The sequence below is a fragment of the Amblyraja radiata genome, chromosome 14, assembly GCF_010909765.2.
Source record: "Amblyraja radiata isolate CabotCenter1 chromosome 14, sAmbRad1.1.pri, whole genome shotgun sequence".
Lineage (NCBI taxonomy): Eukaryota > Metazoa > Chordata > Chondrichthyes > Rajiformes > Rajidae > Amblyraja > Amblyraja radiata.
In genome coordinates this window covers 19486015-19512745 of record NC_045969.1, presented here as the reverse complement: position 1 = coordinate 19512745, position 26731 = coordinate 19486015, and the positions used below count along the sequence as shown (strand labels likewise).

Here is a 26731-nt window from a genome sequence, read left to right as displayed (position 1 = left end):
TAGACCTTCACTCCGGGAGTGCGCTGCTCGTCCACCGGTGGCTCGTCACCCAACTCCGGAAATCCGCTGCTCGTCCCGCCCGCTTCGCTCCGCCTGGGCCTCGGGTTTTCTTTGGTGATGACCAAGATGTTGCGGCTCCTGGGCAGTTTAATCCGGGGGAGCAACGGCGTGAGTACCGGGGCCATGGGAGGGAAGGAGGGAGCGGTCGGGCTCAGCCTCGGGGAAGATGCCGGAGCCGAGGGCGCCCGGGGCTGAAGGTGACCGGAGGCTGGGGTGGGGAGAGAACGGGGCCCGGGGGGGGCAAGTGAGGAGCGTGTCTCTCTCCCTTGTGTGTGTCCCACGGAGGCCACTCACTCGGCCCATCCAGCCAATATCGGCCCCTTCCGAGCAGCGCCAACAACCCCATTCCCCTGCGGTCAGTGGGAGAAACCGTGGGCAGATATGGGCTGGGCTGGGCTGCTGGCAATGGGGTGGCTTGGATTCTTCAGTTCGTTCAACGTTACATTAAAGCAACGTTACAAACAAAACCATTACCCCCACCCCGCAACCGCAACACCCGCCTGTCAGGAGCCCCAAGTGCTTCATAGGGTTTGTGTTCTTTCCCTTTAACCACAGTCCCCAGTCTCCACCTCCTCCCTGTCAGAGCTGAGGATTGTCCTCTACCCCTTCAAGGTTACCGGTGTTTTCAAGTGCACGAACAAGTGTGAGGTTTTACACTTTGGGAGGTCGGATGTAAGGGGAAAGTCCACAGAAAGACATTGATATACTGGGGAATTTTTTGGTCCATGTCCGTAGCTCATTGAAGGTGGCACACAAGAAGATTGAGTGGTAAAGAAGGTATATGGTCGCTTTACTTCACCAGTCAGTGTGGAGCAAATGTTTCACAGAGTTGTAGGTGCCTGGAATATGCTGTTGAGGGTAATGGTGGAAGCAGATAGTTCAGAGGTCTTTAAGAGGCTGTTAGATAGGCACATGAGTGTGCAGAGAATGGAGGGATTTTGATCACATGCAGAGGGGATTGGATTGGCATTATGTTCAGCAGAAATGGTGTGGACCAAAGGGCCTGTTCCTCTGTGCTGTACTATTCTATGTTCCATGTAAATGTTTTCTCGGTGACTGGTGCCTGACTGACCTTAAGCTTTATCCTACTCTCAATCAGCATCACCTGGATGCCTTTCACTATCTCAATTGTCAGATTGCTTGACCAGCATTCATTCTGATGGGCAGTCACATGTTCTTGCTGTTTAATAGGAAGACCAAAGACATTGACTTTAATCCTTGCTAGAGTCCCAGTTCACTAGCCACTTGCTTCCATTTTCTTGACCTGTCTGACGAGATTTCCCTTTCACAATACAATTGGCGAGCATCAACATAGGCATATTATTTTCCAGGTGCCCTGTTATCTTTTTAATAATACTTTCCAGCACAGTCCCTCCAATTGATGTTGGGCTTCTTCCTCTCATGCAGTCCCTCAGAATAGAGGATGACCTGCTTCCTTTCTGTATTTGTGTGTTCTGGGGTGGCTGACAAGGCCAATGTGGGAGCTGTAGACTCTGCCACAGCTGCCGGATGGGTCAGGCAGGTGATGCCCAATGGGTTGGATAGATTTGCTTATCCAGGACTTTGGTGTGCTTCCAATATATGGCCTCAAGGTTCACAACATCATCCTTTATTTTCATTCATTAAATTGAGTTGTCACTGGATTTCCTAGCATCAGTGCATTCTTTTTCAGAGGCTCTGAATGCATTTTGAATCATTTCCTTTGTCTATCTGGTCATTTCTTTCTATGTTAGGGCTGGTAGTAGGGTATTTTTCCGCCTTCTGCAGAGACCGTTCCCTCCGCAACTCCTGGTTAACTCATCCCTTCCCACCTGAACCACCCCCTCCCTAGGTACCTTATTCTGCAACCGCAGAAGATGCAACACCTGTTGCTATACCTCCTCCCTCGACTCTGTCCAGGTTAGGTCCTTTCAGGTTAGGCAGAGGTTCACTTGCACCTCATCTACTGTATCCGTTGTTCGAGATGTGGACTCTTGTACATCGGCGAGACCAAATGCAGACTGGGCGATCGTTTCCCGGAACACCTTTGCTCAGCCAGCGTGAACCAACCTGATCTCCCGATTGCTGGACACTTTAATCCTCCTTCCCATTCCTACACAGACCTTTCTGTTCTCGGCAGGGGCGGAAAACCCGGGGAGGCCAGAGGAGACACGTCCCCCCCCCCATGTTTTGAGAGGTGGGTGACATCCCCACCAGGTTAACCTGCCTGGGCTTGTGGGAAATATGGCCAGCGCGGAGAAGCAGCGCTGGTATCCCGTCAGTCCAGACAGGGCTGTAGTTAACCCGGTGAAACAGGCAGAGTTGAGCTGCATTTAGCGCTGGATTGAGCCTCCGAAGCCTGGCGCGCGCACGGCCACCAAAAAACTATGTCCCCCGTCCCCTCCATGTTTTGATAGTGAGTTCCACTCTTGATTCTCGGTCTCCTCCATTGTCAGAACAAGGCTAGATGCAAATTGGAGGAGCAGCATCTCATATTTCGCTTGGGCAGCTTACAGCCCAGTGGTATGAATATTGATTTCTCTCACTTCAGGTAGTACCGGCATTCCCGCTCTCTCTCTCTTTCTCTCTCTCTCTCTCTCTCTCTCTCTATCCTTCACACAACCAAGTCGCACAAGCTTCTTTTTCACCCTACAAACAGCTTACAGCCTGTTTCCTTTATCATTACTTTTTTGCATATCTTTAATTCATTGTTCTTTATCACTGTCACATCGCTTTACCACATCACTGTCTATATCTCTCGTTTCCCTTATCCCTGACCAGTCTGAAGAAGGGTCTCAAGCCGAAACGTCACGCATTCCTTCTCTCCTGAGTTGCTACCTGTCCCGCTGAATGAATCCAGTTTTTTGTGACTACTATTTGTTTTCAAAGTCTGGTCGAGCATGCAAGCAAAGTGACCTTCACAGCATAGCTAACAGAGTGTAACTAGCCTCAATGCTGGGAATATTAGCTTGGGAAAGGACACTGGTCCTTCCAATGATGTTGGGGAATTTTATGCAGACGGTATTGGTGCTATCTGTCCAATGCCTTGAGACGCCCGCTGTGGGTGTTGTAGGTCTTAGATATGTATAAGAGGGCAGTGATCAGAAGTGCTGAGTATCATGTCAGTTGCTTTTGATCTTCAAATGTTCTTTTCCTCAATGCAACAATTGTGTTGGTGCATTGAGGACGATGCTGAATGTCATGGTCAACGTCTGTCTTTGCTGACTGGTGGCTCCTGAGTTATGATAAGTGGTCCATATTTTCAAGCTTCTTTGTCGTGAGCCTTTATTCAAGAGGGCATTGTGATGTAGTAGAGGCAGGTTGATTCAGGACTTTGTGTCTTTGGTGTTACGATAGCAACATTTAGACAGGCACATGAACAGGCAGGGAATGGAGGCATCATTGTCAACATAGACATTGTGGGTTGAAGGGCTGTTCTTGTGTTGTACTATACTGTTCTATGTTCTCTAATATTGAGTGCAAGAACATCCATGTGTTCTTGAGTGAAGAAGCTGGTGATTACTTAAACCGTGCAAATGTAAGCAATGTCTGCATGCTGCAGGTCAACTACTGAGGTTTGGGTGGTTTTCATTCTGGAGTTTAGTTCACTGAGTTGAACACTTCCTGATTAGTTCTGAAGAAAACTGATCTATGGTATAGTCATACAGCACAGAAACATGCACAAGTTCAAAGCATCCATGCCGATCATGCCCTGTCGAAGTGGAGTCCAGTTGCCCAGCTTTGACCTATATCCCTCTAAATCTTTCCTATCCATGTGCCTGTCCAAACGTCTTTTAAATTATGTTATTGTACCTGCCTCAACTGTTTCTCATTCCATATACTCACCATATCTTCTTGGCCCTAAACTCATCTCTGGAACGCAATGATGGGACAGGTATAGAGGGATATGGGCCAAACACAGGTAGGTGGGACTAGTGTAGTTGGACCATGTTGGCCGGTGTGAACAAGTTGAGCCAAAGGGCCTGTTTCCATGCTGTAAGTCACTATGACACCTAGACAACACACTCTTATTCATCGACTATAGCTCCCCCTTCAACACATCCAAACTCATCTCCGAACTCCTGGACCTAGAAACCAGCATCCTCCTCTGCCATTAGATCTTCGACTTTCTGACCCAAAGATCGCAAGGAGTGAATATAAGCAACAACACATCCTCCACAATAGTTCTCAACACTGGTGCCCTGCAAAAGGATGTGTTCTCAGTCCATTACTCTATTCCCAATGCAGACAGAATTGTGTGGCCAAATTTGCTCGAACTTCATCATAAAGTTTGCAGATGATACCACTGAAAACATAGCAGCAAGGTGCTAGGAAAACAACTTCTCTCTCAATGTCAGCAAGACAATGGAGCTAGTTATTGACTTCAGGAGCCATGGTGGAGTACATGTCCCAATCAGCATCACTGGTGCTGAAGTGGAAATGCTTGAGAGCTTCAGGTTCCTTGGCATTAAAACTACCAACAATCAGTTGTGGACCAACCACATTGCTGGATTAACCAAGAAGGCCACCAATGCTAGACACAAAATGCTGGATTAACTCAGCGGGTCAGACAGCATCCCGGGATAAATGGAATATGTGATGTTTTGGGTTGATGCCCTTCTTGGAAAGGTCAAAAATGGCAAAGAATTGCAGTTAGCATATGCAATTAGAGCCAAAGATGGTGTTTTAATCTGGTTCTGAAAGATGTCGGAGTTGGATTGGGAGAGCATAACACTGACAGTGCAAAAAGTGCGGAGCAGGTTCGGTAATTTTGTGGACTTCCCTCACCTTGAGATTGGATATTCAGTAGAGAATCTAGTGATGCAATACAATCTTTAAGAGGTCTGGTGTGTATACAATTCTGAGGCTGTGCTGCATTGTGTTTGTACAATGTCATGGGCAATTATTTATAGTTCAGTGTTTGAAAATGACTTTGAATCTAAGGCCTATATGACTTTCAAGGTTGAATTGATAATCTGGCCTCCTCGACTCATTAGATAATTCATTAGATAATTTATAAAAGTTAACTGACTAAATAGCATAAATTAATAATACAGTAAAACTTCTCTAAAGCTGCTTAGCAAAGCGGAGGATTTAGGTTTGCCTCTTGTGAGCTACCAACATGAATAAAAGACTGACTACTGTTTTGATGCCTCTCATAATTTGATATACTTCTATCAGGCTACCTCTCGACCTCCGGCACTCCAATGAAAACAATCCAAGTTTGTCCAACCTCATTGTTAATTTTCTCTAATCCAGACAATGTATGGATGAAAAAAAGACACAATGTGCTAGTAATTCTGTTCTGCAGTTCTGGCAGCCTCTCTGGAGGAAGTGAGACAAAAGTGCTGGAGAAGGAAATAGGCAACGTTTCGGGCAAAAACCCTTCTTCAGACTGGAGGAAGTGTGAACTCTAGAGGTTCACAAATGATGGTTTTAATTATTGCAGATAATCAAATACAACTTTTTGCTGGGTATTAATGTATTGTAGGTTAAATTAGATTAAACGTTAGTCACATGTATGATCAGCCAATTTTATGTTTTTTTTTAAATGTCCTATTTATTGGCATGGTCAATTTATTTTCATAGCTCAAGTCTTGTAGACCTCCTGACTGATTTTGCCTAAAGATCTATTCCAATTCTCCAATCAATTTTAGCTGACATAATGGTAGCTAACTAAATAAAATATAAAATTTCCCTTACCCTCACTGCCCCTAATGAATTAAATGAAACTGAAAAATATTAAATCAGTTCCCCTTTAATTACTGTAACAGCTCTCTGACTGTAGTCTGGAACAGGTAGAGAACAAGAATGAGAAATCACTTCAAGTACATCAATTTACAATAGCTCAGACTAAACATATATTTTCCTCTCTTGTCTTCTCCCTCTCGTTGTTACCCAAGAAATACTGTGCATATTTTATCTTTTTCTCCAGACTGACCAAGCAAATCAATTTACAAAAACTTACAGCTGTAACTTTCCATTCAGAAGAATGGAGATACTCTTCCTACACTTTGTCTGGCCTGGTGCAGGTTTTTGGACTGGTTCCCCATACCCATAGGGGAATTGCTGCAACATCACTCTCTAGATTTGGACTCTGGCATTGGATGTCCCCTTTAGCAAAATTTGTTGGCGGTTACGTGGGGAAATGCCAACATTGGACGATAATGCTGTGAAAGTCTAATGGTATGGTGTTTCATGTTGTGACATGAACATATATTCTGCCAAGTAGATTTATATTCACTTCATTGAATTCTGATTTTTAGCCACGTTACAAGGGGAGTAGGCAAAAGCCACACATTTCTCTCCTTTGATATTTGCAAAGGGGAGCAGCTGATGATGCTATTTGCCTTTTGGTGTAAAGTTTGGTTTATGCGTGCATTTTTTAATATTGGAGCATTTGAGCATTTGTTCTTCCTTTCAAAATTACCAGTGGCATGTTAACAGGTCATTGACCTTGCTAGTGAATCTCTGGAATTCTCTGCCACAGAAGGTAGTTGAGGCCAGTTCATTGGCTATATTTAAGAGGGAGTTAGATGTGGCCCTTGTGACTAAAGGGATCAGGGGGTATGGAGAGAAGGCAGGTACAGGATACTGAGTTGGATGATCAGCCATGATCATATTGAATGGTGGTGCAGGTTCGAAGGGCCGAATGGCCTACTCCTGCACCTATTTTCTATGTTTCTATGTTGCTCCTTTGATTTGCTATATGTGAATTTATAGCACACATCCACATTCCCCACCACCAACCCAATAATGCTGACTACACTTAGCTTGCACTTCATCCATAGAACATTTTGAGATGATTCTGCTGAGGCAGTTATAGACAAATTCAATTATCCTGTGCACCCAATGTAAGGCTAATACCTTAGTATAGAAAATTACTGTTCCATTTGTTAGTGGTTCTGCTGCGAATGCATGATTTCTCTCGCTCTTCATTTTTGATTGCACTGTCTGCACACTCCATTATGCATCTCATTGCTTTTGATTTTTGCTGAGCCTTCAAAATTCTGCATTCGATTTCTTCCAGCCTGCCAAAGTTCTTGTGGGATCTCGCAATTATGCAGACTTCGCATCTGAAGCTTCATTTGATATTAAGGTAATACAATTTTGGATATTTTCTCTTAGTTCCATGTGAAATATAACCCCTGAGGTTCTTTATTTAAATAGATCAGAGATAAGAGAATTGAAACATAACTGAATTTAAAAGTCAGTTACAAGCAATGAATTGCGAAATATGTATAGATAACATGTCAGTAATTTGGACGTCCTTTTGGAAGCTCTTTGCTATTTCATTTATTCTCATTTTAAATAATTCTTGAATATTACTAATGTAACATTATCTCCCTCATACGTGTGCTACATTTTTGTATGTTAACTTTCTAATAGGGCAAAAATAAATAAATCGTTTTCACCCCCCTTTCGTTCATTCTCTCCTCTCCTGCACAAAGGTGACCAAGTCAATACTTTTTTTTACATTATCTCATATTGATTGTGCCCCAGATTAAATGAGTATTAATTACCAAATTATGTGTTTGTGAACTGGAATTTGCATTCACGACAATGTTTAATTTGGCTTTTGTGTAGAGATGATGATATAAGTAAAAGGTAGACAAAAATGCTGGAGAAACTCAACGGGTGAGGCAGCATCTATGGAGCGAAGGAATAGGTGACGTTTTGGGTCGAGACCCTTCTTCAGACGGAGGTGGGGGGGAGGGGGGCGGGAAGAAGAAAGGAAGAGGCGGAGACAGTAGGCTGTGGGAGAGCTGGAAAGGGGGGAGAAAGCAAGGACTAACTGAAATTGGAGAAGTCAATGTTCATACCGCTGGGGTGTAAACTGCCGAAGCAAAATATGAGGTGCTGCTCCTTCAATTTGGGGTGGGACTCACTCTGGCCATGGAGAAGGCCCAAGACAGAAAGGTCGGAATCGGAATGGGAGGGGGAGTTGACGTGCTGAGCCACCAGGAGATCAGGTTGGTTAGTGCGAACCGAGCGGAGGTGTTGGGCGAAGCGATCGCCTACGCTTGGTCTCACCGATGTAGAGCAGCTGACACCTAGAGCAGCGGATGCAATAGATGAGGTTGGAGGAGGTGCAGGTGAACCTCTGCCTCACCTGGAAAGACTGCTTGGGTCCTTGGATGGAGTCAAGAGGGGGAGGTAAAGCGACAATTGTAGCATTTCCTGCGGTTGCAAGGGAAAGTACCAGGGAGGGGGTGGTTTGGGTGGGAAGGGACAAAGTGACCAGGTAGTTACGGAGGTCTGTGCCGAAATGGGAGGAGATGGGAAGATGTGGCCAGTGGTGGAATCCCATTGGAGGTGGCAAAAATGTCGGAGGATTATCTGTTTTATGTGACGGCTGGTGGGGTGGAAAGTGAGGTCAAAAGGGGGACTCTGTCCTTGTTACGAGTGGGGGGATGGGGAGTGAGAGCAGAGCTATGGAATATAGAGGAGACCCTGGTGAGAGCCTCATCTATAGTCGAAGAGTGGAACCCCCGTTCCCTAAAGAATGAGGACATCTCCGTTGCCCTGGTTTGGAGCACCCCTTCCTGGGTGCAAATGCGGCGTAGATGGAGGAATTGGGGGTGGGACTAAGGGATGGAATCCTTACAGGAAGCAGGGTGGGAAGAAGTGTAGTCCAGATAGCCATGGTAGTCAATGGGTTTGTAATAGATGTCGGTCAGTAGTCTGTTACCTGCGATGGAGATAGAGGTCTAGAAACGGTAGGGAGATGTCGGAAATGGTCCAGGTGAATTTGAGTGCCGGATGGAAGTTAATGGTGCAATGGATGAAGTCAGTGAGTTTGGCATGGGTGCAGGAGGTAGCACCAATGCAGTCGTCAATGTAGTGGATAGGTTTTGGGGATAGGGCCACGTTACGCCTCGAACAAGGATTGTTCGACGTACCCTACAAAGAGGCAGGCATAGCTGGGACCATGCGCATGCCCATAGCTACGCCTTGGATTTGGAAGAAATGGGAGGAGTCAAAGGAAAAGTTGTTGAAGGTAAGGACCACTCCGCTAGGCGGAGGAGAGTATTTGTAGACGTAGACAAAATGCTGAAGAAACTCAGCGGGTGAGGCAGCATCAACGGAGCGAAGGAATAGGTGACGTTTCGGGTCGAGACCCTTTATAGAAATGTAGAAATTTACTCTTCACAGAAGAGTAGGATTTGGTATAATATTTTCAACTAATTTTATAATTTGCTTGAATGTTCAGGATGATTTTCGGTTCAAAATAGAATTGGTTAAAACAGACTGAAATGATCAAATGTATTGTAAAGTGTACTTTTTCTTATGCCCTATCGGAATAGCCTGCCCAGACCCATGTGTGGAGAATGAATCAAATACAAATGGATCCCAATACTTCGGGAATTTTAACGTGGGGGTGTTTGGGGAGGTATAGTGGAAATTAAAAAGGGGAAAATAGTTTTAGCTTGGTTGAGTTTACTGTCACATGTACTGAAGTACAGTGAAAAGTTTTAATTTATGATGATATAAAATAATTGATGGAGAATAATGCAAGTTATTTGCTGACATTGTTGAAATATTGAGCCCCTGTCTACAAAATCATCTGGGGCATCTCTCATCCACCAAATTTGATGAAGATAAGGCAATTGAAAAAAATACAGTAAAAATATTTTGGTAAATTCCAATATTTTGAAAATCAAAATGTTATTGGGTTATGAAGTGAACAGGCTATCTATTGTGAATAATTCTGACAAAATGTTGATCAATGATAAATTTTGATTTGTCCAAATGCTAAAGATTGTCGACATTGACTAATTTCATCCAGTGCAGATATGACTTTAGTACAATGATTTTAGTGCATGCTCAATTTTCCAAGTTCTCCAGAATTATTTAGTGCAACATTATCATAGTGGTTGTGGATTCTTAATTTGCATTTCAGGAAGACTGTTAATTTCTGGTGCTAGTGTTTGAGGCAATTTTTGTCATTTTAAATCTAGAAATGTGATTTGCATCGTGTTGAAGAAGGTCCTCCCAGCACAACCATCCTGACGAGAGAAGATGGCCTTAAATACTACCGGACAATGCAACTGATTCGTCGCATGGAGCTTAAGGCAGATCAACTATACAAACAGAAGATCATTCGTGGTTTCTGCCATTTGTATGATGGCCAAGTATGTAATAGAAAATTAATCAGTATTGTTCCTTCAGAGAATTGGTCTTTAAAACAAAGTCCGAAAACAAAATACTACATGGGCTTGAAATGTGACTGCATTTTTCATCCCTAGCATCTAACATTGTCTCTCCTATAAAATATGGAGAGTAAAATTCAACTTCTGGATAGTCTTTGGGAAAATTTCCATTGTTGTTCCATTGATAAAATATCTTTAACCTTGCGTCAAACTTCGTGCAAAGTAGGAATAATTTTACATGAGAATGTTTAAATTCTATCCGAGAATCAAGTTTAAATCACAAGAAATATTATTAGTCATTAGGTTTGAGCTTCTTCTAAAATGGGTGTTCAGAAGGCTATTGTGCGAAAGATGTTAGGCTCACAGAATGGATCCATGCCATGTAATTTGACAAGGTGCTGAGCTATGGGACAGTTTTTTCTGCCCAGACACTGGCTTCTAAAAGTGAGATAACAAGTGTTCTTCTGCATATTCATATGAGAGTGAAGGGCATGGCTGTCAGGAGTAGGGAATCCTAGAAAAGGAGAGATACTGAATCTCTAGCCAGAAATAAAAGTGCCATTGGTCATGTACAGGCAGCTGGGATCAACTGTATTACTGGAGGAATATAGGGGACGCAGGTTTATATTTAAGAAGGAAATCTAGAGTGAAAAACGAGGCCATGAGATAACTTAGTCAGAGAAAATTAAGGAGAATCTAAAGATATTTTATATATCAAGGGAAAAAGTGTAACGAGGGAGTAACATGTTCATCTGTGTGTGGAGCTGCGGGAGTTGAATGATATCCTCAATTAATATTTCTCCTGTTTCCTCCCTGGAGAAATCATGAAGATAAGGGAACTTGGGGGAAATTAATGGGGATGCTTTGGGGATATTCCACATTGCAGCAGAGGTTTGCTGCACATCTTAAAACAGTTGAAGATGGATATTTTTTTGAAGCTTGAACAGACATACCAAAAACACTGGGAACCAAGAGAAATTGCAGCAGCCTTGGCTGAGATGTATGCATCATCATTAGCCACAGGTACGGTGCTGGCAAGGGTGGCTAGTGTTGTGCTTCTGTGTAAGAAGGGCTTCAAAATAAAACCCAGGAACAAAAGACCAGTAAGCTGGAATAGGAAAGTGACGACGGGATTCTGAGGAATAAGATATACATACATTTGGAATGGCAGGGGTTGATAAGGGATAGCTTGATTTTGTGCATGGGAGATCATATCTCATGAAACAAATTAGCTTTATGAAGAAGTAAACGGGAAGGTCGATGGGAAAATGTAGTTAATATCATCTATATGGACTTCTGTTTTTTTCCAACAACAGGAGGCTTGTTGTGTTGGAATTGAAGTTGCAATTAAGCCGACGGATCACCTTATAACAGCTTATCGGTCTCATGGCTTCACTTACACGCGTGGGGTTAGTCCTAAAGAAATCATGGCTGAGCTCACCGGTAAGAAATGTTTTGTTTAACTCAAAGCTAATTTATTAAGAAAATCAACAGTATTTTGTTTTAAATGTATCATATTCTACCCCATCTTGAGGTAGCATTGTGTCTTGGATAAATTAGAAGTTAGAAGTTTTTCACTGTTCCTTAGCACACACAATAATAAACAAACACCAAATACCACATAAATAAAACACAAAGTGCTGGAGAAAGTCAGGCAGTATCTCTCGAGCATATGGATAGGTGATATTTCATTTCGGGACTCATTCTTCAGGCCTGGAGAAGAATTCCGACCTGAGATTGCCTATCCATGTCGTACAGAGATGCTGCTTGACCGACTGAGTTAAGCCTGTACTTTGTGTTTTATTTAGATGGCATTTGATATTATTGTCACGTGTATTGAGAAACTGTGCAAAAACATCTAACCTCTAATTTATCCAAGAGACTTGAGCCTGTACCTTTAAGGAGCACCCTTTGTATCGTACAAGGTCAGATATACACAGGATGTAGATTTGCAAACAGAATCTGACATTCTATTAATTATGGATTGTAAGAGCATTGTCCTGAACCACAAATACTTGCATCTTCAAGTATTTCTGGGTTTATGTAAAACAAATGTTTCTCCCTATTCCATGAGGTCTTGTCATTTTTCTTTTGACTTTTAAAATATTCTTGAATTGGCTGATTTCTGACTGTTTCTCACAAACGTGTGTATGATCTGAACAGGTAGACGTGGTGGATGTGCAAAAGGCAGAGGTGGATCCATGCACATGTATGCTAACAACTTCTATGGTGGCAATGGCATTGTTGGTGCACAGGTAAACATGGGTCCATGGGATCTCACCAACTTGGAAAATGTTTTGATCTAAAATTTTGCAGTTTAATTCATGACTATGCAGTGAAACTAAACATCTGATAAGCAATCGATTGAAAAGCAATACGTCTGATTTATAGTTGTTTCTTTGTATCAGGTTCCTCTTGGAGCAGGGATTGCATTGGCTTGTAAATACTTGGAGAATAATGAGATTTGTGTTACCCTTTATGGTGATGGTGCTGCCAATCAGGTAAAGCATGCTTTCTGTTCAGTCGTATGTCAGTGTGAAACAATAGAGGTAGCTGATCCTGAAGTTCAACTGTGTATCAGTGTGTCAAAACATTGTGGTACAATGATGACATGCTGGGCTAGACTGCATGGTCTGGATTCTCTGCTTGGAAGTGCTGGAAGAGGAACAGGGGAGTTTTCCCAGATATCCTGGCCAATAATTATCACACATTACTGAAGTTGTGTATTTGATGTTACATTTGGTGGGAGCTATGTCTCTGCAGATTGCAAGATACATTTTCTATATTCCAACAGTGATTACTCTTAAAGTACTTAATTGCTTGTAAAGTGCTCTGGGGCATGGCACAAGGGTTTTGAAAGGTGGTGAGTGAAAACAACGTGTTTAATCATTTTACGAGGAGTCATTTGCAAATCAGAATTTTGATTAAAAAGGTTGAAAACTTCAGATAAGCAGAGGACAGGATAGGAGGGTCAACCTCTCGGCCTGAGTTGAAATCCAGGCAGCTCAGCACCATTTGTACTTGGCTATTTTTATTTTATGTTTGCTCTTTTCTGAGTCTACAAATCTAAAAGGTTTGTTCAGGATGCTATTGCCTCCTAGACGATAAATCCTAAATCATGAAGCAAAATCTACGAGCGTTAGCAAGTTAACCTAAATAAATAATTGGGATCGATATACTGATTATGTAGTTCTATAGGTATACTCTGTGGCTAGGAATATATCGGGCATTAGAGGCTTCTTCTGGCTTAATGCACTCTTCAGTACAATATATGAACATGCGTTGGATTGGTGATTAATCAAATATGAATACAATGTTCAGTCTTTATTATGTTGTAAGGAATGCGCTGATGGATTACATCCCAAATCTAAGACCTTTTCCATTGACAGGACTTTCTGAAGTGTTGCACTATTGAAATCAACGTTGAAATAATGGGTATGATATATTTGAGGATTTACTATATCTTTTTCTACCACATTATATCAATCTTTTTTTTTAGGGTCAAATTTTTGAAACCTACAACATGGCTATGCTTTGGAAACTGCCCTGCATATTTGTCTGTGAGAACAACAGATACGGTATGGGTACATCTGTGGAGAGAGCAGCAGCCAGCACTGACTATTATAAGAGAGGTGACTACATCCCTGGTCTGAGGGTAAGATGCTGCCCACTTTGTGAAAACTGCAAATGTTATGAATTACGAACCAATCATCTTTTTTCTTTCCAATCTGAAGTGGAGATATCACCAGCTATTCCATCTGTAGCTGGTATTTTTCACAGATACCTAATATAATTGCAATGATGTGGCAACGTGATACAGTTGCTGATGCATAGTACCAGAGACTTGCGATCAATCCTGACCTTGGGTGCTGACTATGTGGAGATTGCACGTTGTCCCTGTCACCATTTTTTTATTTTTTATTTTTATTTTTTTTGGATGCTCCAATTTCCTATCACATCCCAAAAATGCCCTGATTGGTAGGTTAATTGGCTTCTGTAAATTTCCCCAAGTACATTGGTGAGTTGAATAGAATACATTATTGTCACGTGACAAGTCACAGTGAAATTCTTTGGTTTTCATACCCAAGATGTAAAGCGTCACCACATAAAGGGTGCCGATAAAGTTACCAAGTATCCCGCGCCTGATCCTCCTTTGATCTCTCCCCCCCCCCCCCACCTCCCTCTCTCTCCTGGCTGTTCCCCCCTCGCCAGGTCCTCCTTTGTTCTTCTCCACCGCCCCCTCACGGCAGTCCCCCCACACCAGGCAGTCCCATATTATAGAATATGGGAAGTTAATGAGCATGAAGATGACATTTTAACATGTACTAATGGAGCATGGTGTAAATTGATATTTGATTGTCAATATGGACAGTGGGCTGTAGGGCCTGTTTCTGCACAATATCTTTCCATGACTATACAAGGTATTCATTGGGTGAAAATATCTTAAGCAATAAGAGAATTAATAAGAAGTCTGGTTGGAGTGTATTAGATTATAAAACCTACGCTGAAATGTTAGTGCAAAGTGTTCCAAAAATAATCCACCATGCATTCTGCACATTGTGCATCCTGAACGAGATATGGTATTTCTTACCTTGTTACTACAGAGGTATGAGGTCTTTTGTTTCCTCAGCCAGTGTACATGTACACAAATAATCCATGCAGTTATGTTGTAATTTACATACAACAAATAATGAGAGGAACTGTTAACACTTCTGCTGATCATTCAAATGCTTTATTTAGAGATAAAATAATTAAATTGTAAACCTGGAGTGCACATTGACTGAGGGCAAGTGGTATTCACAGGGATACGTAACTATAATCTGTCATAATTTGGATAACAGTGGTACAAATTACATATGTGGTAAGCACATTTTTTTACTTGTATTCGGATAAAAGTGAGTTGTTTCCTGTAAGCAATGTTTATTATCATGAGTGTTAAATTACATTCTTACTTGCAATAGTAATTTTAGTAAGAACAATTATTATCATTGAGGGGGCATTGGTACCAATGCAATTTTTTTGTGATGCAGCGCATTGCTACAAAGCAGGATACTAACTCTTGCATGTAGATCTAATGAAGCATCTTGATTGACCTTTCATGCAATTTATCGATGGTTGTCAATAGTCAGCACTGATGCTAACTTAGGAACAGAATGTTATAGTCTCCAAGGAAAGGAAAAGTTTAAGCTAACACATGGTATGAGATAAATGTGGAAGATGGGCAATATGCATTTCTTGTTTGAATCATAAGGTTGGTTTATGTTTGCCTCCATTTCTTTTATGAATCCGCCTTGTACCTTTGTGTTTGCAGGTTGATGGCATGGATGTGCTATGTGTCAGAGAAGCAACACAGTTTGCAGCAGACCACTGCAGGTCTGGAAAGGTAATGCCTGTGTATTATTTACTGAAATGTGACATTTCCTTCGTACAGTTCATTTGTTAGCAGTGCAGAATATTAGTTCTTAGTGGGCTTTTAACAAGTTTGGTAGTTTCATGAGACTAGATTTGTTTTGGTCTTAACTTTGTGGGGCAGCACAGTGGTGCAGCAGTAGTGTTGTTGCGTTACAGCATCAGAGACTCTGGTTTGATCCTGACTACGGGTGTTGTCTGTACGGAGTTTGTACATTCTCTCTGCGGCAGCATGGGATTTCTCCGGGTGCTCCACACTCCAAAGACGTACAAGTTTGGAGGTTATTTGGCTTTGGTAAAGAAATTGCCAATTGTCCTTAATGTATGGGGTGATCGTTGGTTAGCGTGGACTTGGTTGGGCCGAAGGGCCTGTTTCCATGCTGTATCTCTAAAACCAAATTAAAACATGCCAGCTACCAAGATGGGATTTAAACCTTTCTCTGGGCCAGTAGTCTGGAACCATAGCTCGTGCTCTAGGAACATAACCACTGTTACAGTGCCACACCAGCTGGTTATAAAGTTGATAATATTGTCAGAGATTTGCATGATCAATTTGGGAATGATATTTGAGTATCGAGATTAACTTGTTGTTTATTCACAACCTTGTTGAGCTTAGTCAAAAGGAATGTATCCCTATGTACTTGTGAAACAATGTCATAAATTATAACCTATAATGAGTCTTGAGGATAACAATAGAATATTTGATCCATTGAAGCAATTCAATCAACTTTTTGTTAGAAATTCTTTGGAATTATAGTAAAACTATAATCTGCTATGTCACCATAAGGAAATCTTGATCGTTTGGCCCCTAGCCTTTCAGAGATTGTTTTGTGCATTGTCTTCTGGCCACCGTTCCCAGGCTTCCTTTAAACCTACTGGGTTAATTGGAAAGTATTGTAATACCATGTGACATTTACAAAAACTAAAATTGTTGAGGTATTAATAAAAATAATTTCCTGATATAATAACAAGTAAATCTGCTAATTCAGCATCACTAAAGTCCAGAGTGAAGGATTATCCAAATTTTGCTGTAGATTTTTCTACAGTTTTGTTATTGGTTGACTTTCTAAACGGATGCTGATAATCAGTGAAATTTGTCGTCAACGACATTAAGACTTCACATTTGAGTGTTTACATGAAGATGACTCTGTTCCCTTGCACGAGTAAAGCTGTGAGGAAATTATTTTTCAATCTGGAGTTGAATTCTATGTTTTTAATGGGAAATGCAAATTGGAAATAATGCTAAAGATGCACTGGGATACTTTGTTGTTACGTCAATGATTTCTAATACTATATGTTCAACTTCAGGGCCCTATCTTGATGGAACTTCAAACTTATCGTTATCATGGACATAGCATGAGTGATCCAGGGGTCAGGTAATAACTGTTAGATCTGAATGAGATATCAAAACACACAAGATATAGGTTTCAACCTGAAATCAGACATGCTGCCTTGATTGTGTTCAAGCTAGCAAAATTGTGTGCCCAGTTTTGCTAGCCCTTGCTGTCTCCTCCCCTTCCTTAACCCTCGAGCTGTCTCCTCCCGTCCCCCTGCCCTCTCGGGCTCCCCCTCCTCCCTTTTTCCTTCCTTCTCCCCCCCCACCCCCCCATCAGTCTGAAGAAGGGTTTCGGCCCGAAACGTCGCCTATTTCCTTCGCTCCATAGATGCTGCTGCACCCGCTGAGTTTCTCCAGCATTTTTGTGTACCTTCATGCTGCCTTGATTATTGACTTCATTTGCTCACTTGGAAAGGCAAGGACTCATTAGTAGTCATCAGGTTTTGTTCAGGGGTAATCCTGTTTTACAAATCTGAGTTTATTTAGGGAGGTAATCAGGAAAATTGAAGTTGGGATTGTAAACATGGTTTATATGGATTTAATTAGGTAATTTAATTTGGCTAAGGCTCATACAGTCGACTGATCCAGAAGGATAGGGTACGTGGATTCCCAGATATGTTGGCAAACTGAATCCAAATCTATCTTAGTTAAGGGGTGATTTTCAAACTGGTAATCTGTAACCTGAAGTATGCCACTGGGATCGTTGCTCACCTGGGTGAGAATGTAGATGATGGCTGCAAGAGGGAGTGGTAGAAGTTGGTGTAATTACATTGTTTAAAGGGCATTTGAATAGGTACTAGCAAATTAAAGGAGTAGAAGGATGGAATGTGGGCAAATGGTATCAACATACTTGGGCATCTCATTCAGCATGGACAGGATTTGCCAAAGGGCCCATTTCTGTTCAGTACATTACAAACACACACACTATTAATTTGAATCCAACTATAAAATTCACTCATGGTTTATTAGTCTGATGCATAAGCCTGTCAGCAATCATTTTATATAGTGTCTCAAAGACATTAAAAAAAATTAAATTGAACCTTAGTTTATGTTCATACTATTCAAATATGTCACAGAAGGGAAGTTCCATACCTTCTCTGACGAGTAGTCTTAAATGTAGAATATCAATGCCATTGTGAGATCTTCAATGTCAATAGTAAAATACAAAATACTTCCTCTTCATTTTTGCCAAAGATCCATATTGGTGCGGAGGTGATTTTATTTCATCAAAATATATTACCTAATCCCTTATCAAAAGTTAATTTAGTCTCAATCTTTAAGAATTGTGCAATTGTATACTGCAAGTTTCCAAAGTAATCCAGATCTTATTTAAAAAGTCAGCGTCCGAGACATTTAAAGAAATACTTGTTTGCACGTTGATGTTGACAGTTACCGTACCAGAGAAGAAATCCAAGAAGTGAGAAGTAAAAGTGACCCTATTACCATGTTGAAGGACAGAATGCTGAAGAATAACCTGTCCAGCATCGAAGAACTGAAGGTATGTTTCTTGTTTGTTTGTATTTTTTAATTTTTGTGCATTTCCCATTGAGATGCAAGCACTAAATTTAAAGTAGATGCGAAGAGGATGTTTCCAGTAGTGGGAGAATCTAGGACCAGAGGGCACAGCCTTGGAATAAATGGTGTGCCTTTAGAATGGAGATGAGGTGAATTTCTTTAGCAGTGGGTGGTGAATTGTGGGATTCATTGCGTGGAGGCCAAGTCATTGGGTATTTTTAAAGTTGAGATTGATAGGTTATGAGGAGAAGACTGGAGAATGGGGTTGAGAGGGTAAAATAGATCGGCCAAGGTCGACTGGCAGAGTAGGCACGATGGGATAATTGATCTATTTCTGCTCCTACGTCTTATGAACTTCAATGGGGACGGGGCTCAAATTAGTCTGAATCAGTAAAATAATACAGGATTATGGATAATCTCTTGCCAGTTTTACATAGTGGTCGATTTTGTTTTTCACAGATTACACAATCTGTGAATTCATGTCACTGCTGCCAGCACCCTAGTATTTTTGCAGTATGGTGAATTAAGATCCATCTGCAGTGATGGTGCTACCTTTCCCTTTTTACTATAATATTGCTGTTAAAGGTGTTACTTGCAGTTATATTAACAGCTGTGTTGTTTTGTAGGAAATTGATGCTGGGGTCAGGAAAGAGGTGGAGGAAGCAGCACAGTTTGCCACCACAGACCCGGAGCCAGCACTCGAAGAACTGGCTAACCACATTTACTCCAGCGAATCAGCCTTTGATGTCCGTGGCACCAATCCATGGATTAAGTACAGATCCGTCTCATAAAAAGCTATAAAGCTATTGGAATCAGTTATACAGCCATCTGAACCCAACATGTTTGTTTTATGATCTGAAAGTTGGATTTAGAATCCTAATTTTCTTATTATGCAGTCTTGTTTAATATTACCTACTGTACATATGCAGTTTATAAACCACAATCATTTATCTCCCACGATTTATTTATGGTTTGTATTACTTGGGTGTTTTTAATCAAGGGTACTCTTAAATAATTCAGTTTGCTGTTTTAGTTGCAGTATCTTAAATCAGTATAATAATAAAAATAGCTGAAATCCGAATGGCTTTACAAAATAGTGCTGTGTCCATTCATTCATTTTTCCATGTTCTAACGTGATTTAAGGCTGATAACTGTTCAGGTTTTTTTTGTTTATTTTCAAGATATCTCTGTCGCAATGAATTTAATTCGTGAACTATTGCAATATATGACAACTATGTATTTTATAGGCATCAGACAGAAGCACCCCAAACCCAGATATAGACCTATACAGCACAAATAAAGGCCTTTCAGCTTAACTCATCCATACTGACCAGGTTACCACATACTTCTTAACGTCATCATTTTACCTGCCTCTACAACTTTTTCTGGCAGTTCAGTCCTTGTGCGCATCATCTTCTGTGTGGAAATAGTTAGCCCTTGTGTCTCTTTTAAATCAATGCTCATGCTAGTTTCAAAATAATTTGTTTTCTGACAAAGTTATTCATTAAAGAATGGCCAAACACTTTAGCAAACTCCACAGTAAAGGAAATATCATTTACTCAAGAAATCAACTCACTTAAAATTTAGTCTAGGAATTAATGTGCCCACACCTCAAATTGTATAAATACAAATCACAATGATCAAATTGCTGTTCTTTTCAACAATGACAGCAGCAATGATTTTCATTATCAAGCAATATTTACAATTATACACACAGAATTTGCAATACTATATTATAAAATTTGTGAAGATAATTACCACTCAGGGACAACTTTTGAAATAATATAAAATGAATAAAGATATCCTATTGACAGGATCGTTCAGCAAGATGTTGAACCCATAACTAAGGCAATTCATGCCATGATATGAAGTTATATTTTTAACATTTTGATAACTAAATACAAGGAAGAACAGGTTCCAGCCTATCCTGTCAAGCCTTCCGGTGTCAGTGAAATCCTTGTGAATTGTCCTTTCCTTTTTAAAGACATCTTTCCTATGGTTCAGCAATCAGAACTGTGCACAATTCTCCACATGCAGTTTCATCCCATCTTGTACAGTTGTAACATGACAACACAACATATTAAACGCCCTAACCATTGAAGACAAGTATGTCAAACATCACCTTCACCATCCTGTCCACCCGTATTGACACTATGCACTTATACCCTAGGCTTCTCTGTTCTACCATACTCTCCAGTGCCCTGACATTTACAGTTCAAGTCTTGTCCTGGTTTAACTTACCAAAATGCAACAGACTACATTTGGCTTAATTAAATTCCATTTCTTGACACATTTTCCAATTTGTTCTAGATCCCGCTGTGATAATAAACTTCTTCACTATCCACTCTACCACCAATTTTGTTGTCATCCACAAAAACAATGCCAACTTAATTCTCAAATTGTTACAATGATGTCAGATGACAAACAATAGTTGATCCACCTTGTTCCCTATGGCACATCAGTAATCATAGACCTCCAATCTGTAAAGCAACTCCCCACTACCAACTAACTGCTGCAAACAAATCAATTTTGTCTCCATTTGGCCAGGGATTTATCCACCCATATGTGATGTAGATATGCTTCAAGATATCACCATTGGCTTCCTTTAGCTACCATAACCTCCACAGTAAATACTGGTGAAAAATACGCATTTAAAACCAAGCCCATCTCTTGTTGCTCCACAAATGGACGTTTAAGGGTCCTGATTTTCTCCCTAGTTGCCTTGGGTCTTAATGTACTTGTAGAATCTCTTAGGATTCACCTTTTTATCTGCTAAGGCTATCTCTCATCCTCATTTTGCTCTCTTAAGTGTACTCCTTCATGCCTTGTACTCCTCAGGGGATTCTTGATCCCAGCTCCCTATACCAGACCCATGCCTCCTTTTTAGTGACAAATTCTTCAACATCATTCATTAATGAGGCTTCCCTAATGCTGCCCCTGATTTCTCAGTATCTCATTTTTAAAAGCCTTCCACTAACCAGATGTCCCTTTACTTGAAAATAATAATAATAATAATAATAATAATAATAACTTTATTTATAGAGCACTTTAAAAACAACCACTGTTGCAACAAAGTGCTGTACATGACTAATCATGAACAAAAAATTATTACAAGACAATAAAAACATTAAGAGAGAGAGTAAAAACAATAAAAAACATTAAAAACACTAAAACAGGAGCAAAGTCTCATGCAGGGTCAAAAGCCAAGGAATAGAAAAGGGTTTTGAGACTGGTTTTGAAGATGGACAGTGAAGGGGCCTGTCTGATGTGCAACGGCAGAGTGTTCCATAATGTCGGAGCAGCAACAGAGAAGGCTCTATCCCCTCTGAGCTTCCGCTTAGACCTCGGTACCTACAGGAGCAGCTGATCAGCTGACCTGAGGCACCGGGCAGGAGCATAGGGATGAAGCAGCTCAGAGAGGTAAGGCTGGGCGAGACCATTTAAAGATTTAAAAACGAATAGAAGAATCTTAAAATGAACTCGAAAGTACACCGGCAGCCAGTGGAGGGAGGCCAGAATTGGCGTTATGTGCTCCCTCTTTCGAGTTCCAGTTAAGAGACGAGCAGCAGCATTCTGAACCAACTGGAGACGAGCCAGGGAAGATCGAGTAACTCCAAAATAGAGTGCGTTACAGTAATCCAGCCTAGATGTAATGAAGGCATGGATTACTGTTTCAAAATGCTGCCGCTCAAGAATGGGCTTCACCTTTGCCAGCTGCCTTAAATGAAAGAAGCTGGACCTAACTACCGCGCCTATTTGATGATCTAATTTAAAATCACTGTCCATCCTAAAACCCAAGTTCAAAACTGTTGGCTTCACATACCGTGCCAGGGGACCCAAGTCAACAGGGGGAGGTTCACGGCAGCCATTGGGACCAAACACTATCACCTCTGTCTTCTTTTCATTAAAACCTAGAAAGTTTAGGGCCATCCAGGATTTAATGTCATCAAGACATAACAGAAGTGATTTGACAGAGAAAGCATCTTCCTTCCTCAGCGGCATATATAGTTGGCTATCATCAGCATAACAATGAAAAGAGATGCCATGCTTTCTAAGAATGGAACCCAGAGGAAGTAAGTACAGTGAGAAAAGCAGGGGCCCTAAAATTGAGCCCTGTGGAACCCCATATGACAGAGGAGCGGAGGAGGATTCAAAACCAGCAAGGCTTACACACATAGTTCTGTCTGCCAGATAAGACCTGAACCATTCCAGGGCACTGCCACAAATGCCCACTAGGTGTTGTAACCGTGATACTAAGATACCATGGTCCACTGTATTAAAGGCGGCAGATAGGTCCAGCAGGACAAGAACCACAAAATAGCTCCTCTTAATCAACATTTACAAATTCCTATCCAATGGCATCAAAATTAGCCTTGCCACAAATTATGACAAACTTGTGGACCAGTCCTATCTATTTTCATTACTATTCTAAATCAGATAGACTAGTGATCACTGGTCCTAAATTGTTCCCCCACTAACACTTCAGTCACTTGCCCTGTCCCATCTCCCAATAGGAGATCTAATATTGCCCCCTCTAGTGGGGTCTTCTACATACTGTTTTACAAAACCTTCCTGAAAAAAACACTTAACAAATTCCATCTCATTCAAACCCATAGCCCCCTGGCAGTCCCAGACAAAATTAGGCTAGTTAAAATTGCCTGCTATTGCAACAATTTGAGATTTCTCTCCATATTGTGACCAGTGATCACAATACCATTAGTTTCAATATAATTATGGAGCGGGTCAGAACTGGACCTAGGGTTGAGATGTTTGATTGGAGAAAGGGCTAACTTTGAGGAGATGCGAAAGGATTTAAAAGGAGTAAATTGGGACAGTTTGTTTTATGGGAAAGATGTGGAAGAGCAATGGAGTACATTTAAAGGTGAAATTTTAAGAGTACAGAATCTTTATGTCCCTGTTCGGTTGAAAGGAAATAGTAAAAATTGGAAAGAGCCATGGTTTTCAAGGGAAATTGGATACTTGGTTCGGAAAAAGAGAGAGATCTACAATAATTATAGGCAGCATGGAGTAAATGAGGTGCCTGAGGAGTATAAAGAATGTAAAAAGAATCTTAAGAAAGAAATTAGAAAAGCTAAAAGAAGATATGAGGTTGCTTTGGCAAGTAAGGTGAAAGTAAATCCAAAGGGTTTCTACAGCTATATTAATAGCAAAAGGATAACGAGGGATAAAATTGGTCCATTAGAGAGTCAGAGTGGACAGCTATCTGCAGAGCCAAAAGAGATGGGGGAGATATTGAACAATTTATTTTCTTCGGTATTCACCAAGGAGAAGGATATTGAATTATGTGAGGTAAGGGAAACAAGTAGAGTAGCTATGGAAACTATGAGGATCAAAGAAGAGGAAGTACTGACACTTTTGAGAAATATAAAAGTGGATAAGTCTCCAGGTCCGGTCAGGATATTCCCTAGGACATTGAGGGAAGTTAGTGTAGAAATAGCAGGGGCTATGACAGAAATATTTCAAATGTCATTAGAAACGGGAATAGTGCCGGAGGATTGGCGTACTGCGCATGTTTCCATTGTTTAAAAAGGGGTCTAAGAGTAAACCTAGCAATTATAGACCTGTTAGTTTGACGTCAGTGGTGGGCAAATTAATGGAAAGGATACTTAGAGATAATATGTATAAGCATCTGGATAAACGGGGTCTGATTAGGAACAGTCAACATGGATTTCTGCCTGGAAGGTCATGTTTGACTAATCATCTTGAATTTTTTGAAGAGGTTACTCGGGAAATTGATGAGGGTAAAGCAGTGGATGTTGTATATATGGACTTCAGTAAGGCCTTTGACAAGGTTCCTCATGGAAGGTTGGTTAAGAAGGTTCAATGGTTGGGTATTAATGGTGGAGTAGCAAGATGGATTCAACAGTGGCTGAATGGGAGATGCCAGAGAGTAATGGTGGATGGTTGTTTGTCAGGTTGGAGGCCAGTGACTAGTGGGGTGCCACAGGGATCTGTGTTGGGTCCACTGTTGTTTGTCATGTACATCAATGATCTGGATGATGGTGTGGTAAATTGGATTAGTAAGTATGCAGATGATACTAAGATAGGTGGGGTTGTGGATAATGAAGTAGATTTTCAAAGTCTACAGAGAGGTTTATGCCAGTTGGAAGAGTGGGCTGAAAGATGGCAGATGGAGTTTAATGCTGATAAGTGTGAGGTGCTACATCTTGGCAGGACAAATCAAAATAGGACGTACATGGTAAATGGTAGGGAATTGAAGAATGCATGTGAACAGAGGGATCTGGGAATAACTGCACAGTTCCCTGAAAGTAGAATCTCATGTAGATAGGGTGGTAAAGAAAGCTTTTGGTGTGCTGGCCTTTATAAATCAGAGCATTGAGTATAGAAGTTGGGATGTAATGTTAAAATTGTACAAGGCATTGGTGAGGCCAATTCTGGAGTATGGTGTACAATTTTGGTCGCCTAATTATAGGAAGGATGTCAACAAAATAGAGAGAGTACAGAGGAGATTTACTAGAATGTTGCCTGGGTTTCAGCAACTAAGTTACAGAGAAAGGTTAAACAAGTTAGGTCTTTATTCTTTGGAGTGCAGAAGGTTAAGGGGGGACTTGATAGAGGTCTTTAAAATGATGAGGGGATAGACAGAGTTGACGTGGATAAGCTTTTCCCACTGAGAGTAAGGAAGATTCAAACAAGGGGACATGACTTGAGAATTAAGGGACTGAAGTTTAGGGGTAACATGAGGGGGAACTTCTTTACTCAGAGAATGGTGGCTGTGTGGAATGAGCTTCCAGTGAAGGTCGCGGAGGCAGGATCGTTTTTATAATTTAAAAATAAATTGGATAGTTATATGGACGGGAAAGGAATGGAGGGTTATGGTCTGAGCGCAGGTATATGGGACTAGGGGAGAATACGTGTTCGGCACGGACTAGAAGGGTCGAGATGGCCTGTTTCCGTGCTGTAATTGTTATATGGTTATATGGTTATTTCTCCTCTAATTCCTGCGCTCAGGGACCTACAGTACAATCCCATCAAAGTGATCACTCACTTTATTTCTGAGTTCACCCATACAGCCCCACTAAGCAACCCCCCAGAAATGACAGGGAACAATTGTACTTAAATAAGTCAGCTTTGAGTGCAAGATTCACCTACTATGTCCATGATGAATATCAGTGCAGCTAAGCACACAGAAGTTATAGACTATCTCAAGAGCAGTAAATGCTTCAGTACATACACATTTACCCTTAGGAGAGTAGCAGCTTTAGTCATTCTTATAAAATAACACTTTGAAAAGGCTGGATTGCATATTTTTCATTTTCACTTGTTCAGTCCTTAGCATTTTTTCTAAATTTCAATATGGCATTCCACAGTCGACAAATAGTTCCTCCTCTGAAATGTAACAAAAAAAATGCAGTGTTAGGCACTCTTCCCAATGGGAATATGTACTAATTTAATAGAACATCCATATCTAACACTGTTACGTATCAATACAATACCTTTTCACTGACCCTCCTCCCACCAAGCCTCAAAAAGCTTGTCAACCTTGCCCCCAAATCCATGCACATTCTCCATTCTGTATACTCAAACACAAGAAAGTGAATATTCAATAAATGTTGGGAAAATTCATCAAATTCTGGGATATGTAAAACGAGATGGCATGAATGAATTGCAAGTGTCCAAACGGAAATTCCCCAGCTGATTCAAGTACAGGTACTAAGTTTCAACAAGAAGGAAAAAGATTTGGAGAGGCAGAGGTTTAGGGAGGGAATTTGTCCCTTGTTGTGACGCGTTTTCAATACCCAGTCTTTTACCAGCAGTAACCTGCTGAGGCAATTATCAAATTGGAAACTGATTCAGGGCAGTCCATTCAGGACTGTGCATATTACTTTCAAATTCACCCATTTAGATGTGCCTTATCCACTGCCATTGCGTTTAGAGCTTTGCAGTCAAACATCACTAAATTACTGCTTTAAAAGGGAACTGCTCAGCGTCTGAGCATTCACAAGCCTCTCACGTTCCGCAACAGCTGTAGAGTTACATAGAAAATAGGTGCAGGAGTAGGCCATTCGGCCCTTTGAGCCTGCACCGCCATTCAATATGATCATGGCTGATCATCCAACTCAGTATCCTGTACCTGCTTTCTCTCCATACCCCCTGATCCCTTTAGCCACAATGGCCACATCTAACTCCCTCTTAAATATAACCAATGAACTGGCCTCAACTACATTCTGTGGCAGAGAATTCCAGAGATTCACCACTCTCTGTGTAAAAAATGTTTTTCTCATCTAGTCCTAAA

At 41.1% G+C, this 26731-nt stretch overlaps 2 protein-coding genes and 1 long non-coding RNA gene across 3 annotated transcripts in view; 1 reads left to right on the top strand and 2 right to left on the bottom strand.

The window, feature by feature from the left end:
* On the top strand, positions 1–19549 carry pdha1 (pyruvate dehydrogenase E1 subunit alpha 1). The gene is made up of 11 exons (XM_033032718.1): positions 1–168; positions 7070–7138; positions 10002–10175; positions 11510–11636; positions 12357–12448; positions 12602–12694; positions 13693–13848; positions 15505–15576; positions 16911–16978; positions 18328–18436; positions 19080–19549. The coding sequence occupies exons 1-11, from the start codon at positions 118–120 to the stop codon at positions 19242–19244; spliced, it is 1176 nt and encodes a 391-aa protein (XP_032888609.1). The 5' UTR covers positions 1–117; the 3' UTR covers positions 19245–19549.
* LOC116980470 lies at positions 19447–21449 on the bottom strand. The gene is made up of 2 exons (XR_004413976.1): positions 20666–21449; positions 19447–20446 (listed from the first exon to the last, which is right to left on the bottom strand). It is a non-coding gene; the product is annotated as an uncharacterized LOC116980470 (long non-coding RNA).
* A 3976-nt stretch (positions 21450–25425) lies between these two features.
* Positions 25426–26731, bottom strand: part of map3k15 (mitogen-activated protein kinase kinase kinase 15) — a 101874-nt gene continuing 100568 nt past the window's right edge. The window contains exon 28 of the mRNA XM_033033502.1: positions 25426–25824. Coding sequence (XP_032889393.1) covers positions 25761–25824 — 64 coding nt within the window. The 3' untranslated portion in view covers positions 25426–25760. The remainder of the gene's footprint in view (positions 25825–26731) is intronic.

What these genes read in the sequence shown, in the direction of transcription:
- pdha1 (XM_033032718.1), top strand. Translation starts at nt 118, where the DNA reads ATGACCAAGATGTTGCGGCTCCTGGGCAGTTTAATCCGGGGGAGCAAC. An exon ending in TAATCCGGGGGAGCAACGGC is followed by an intron (nt 169 to 7,069) that starts GTGAGTACCGGG and finishes GATTTCTTCCAG; the next exon opens with CCTGCCAAAGTTCTTGTGGG. An exon ending in AATCATGGCTGAGCTCACCG is followed by an intron (nt 11,637 to 12,356) that starts GTAAGAAATGTT and finishes TGATCTGAACAG; the next exon opens with GTAGACGTGGTGGATGTGCA.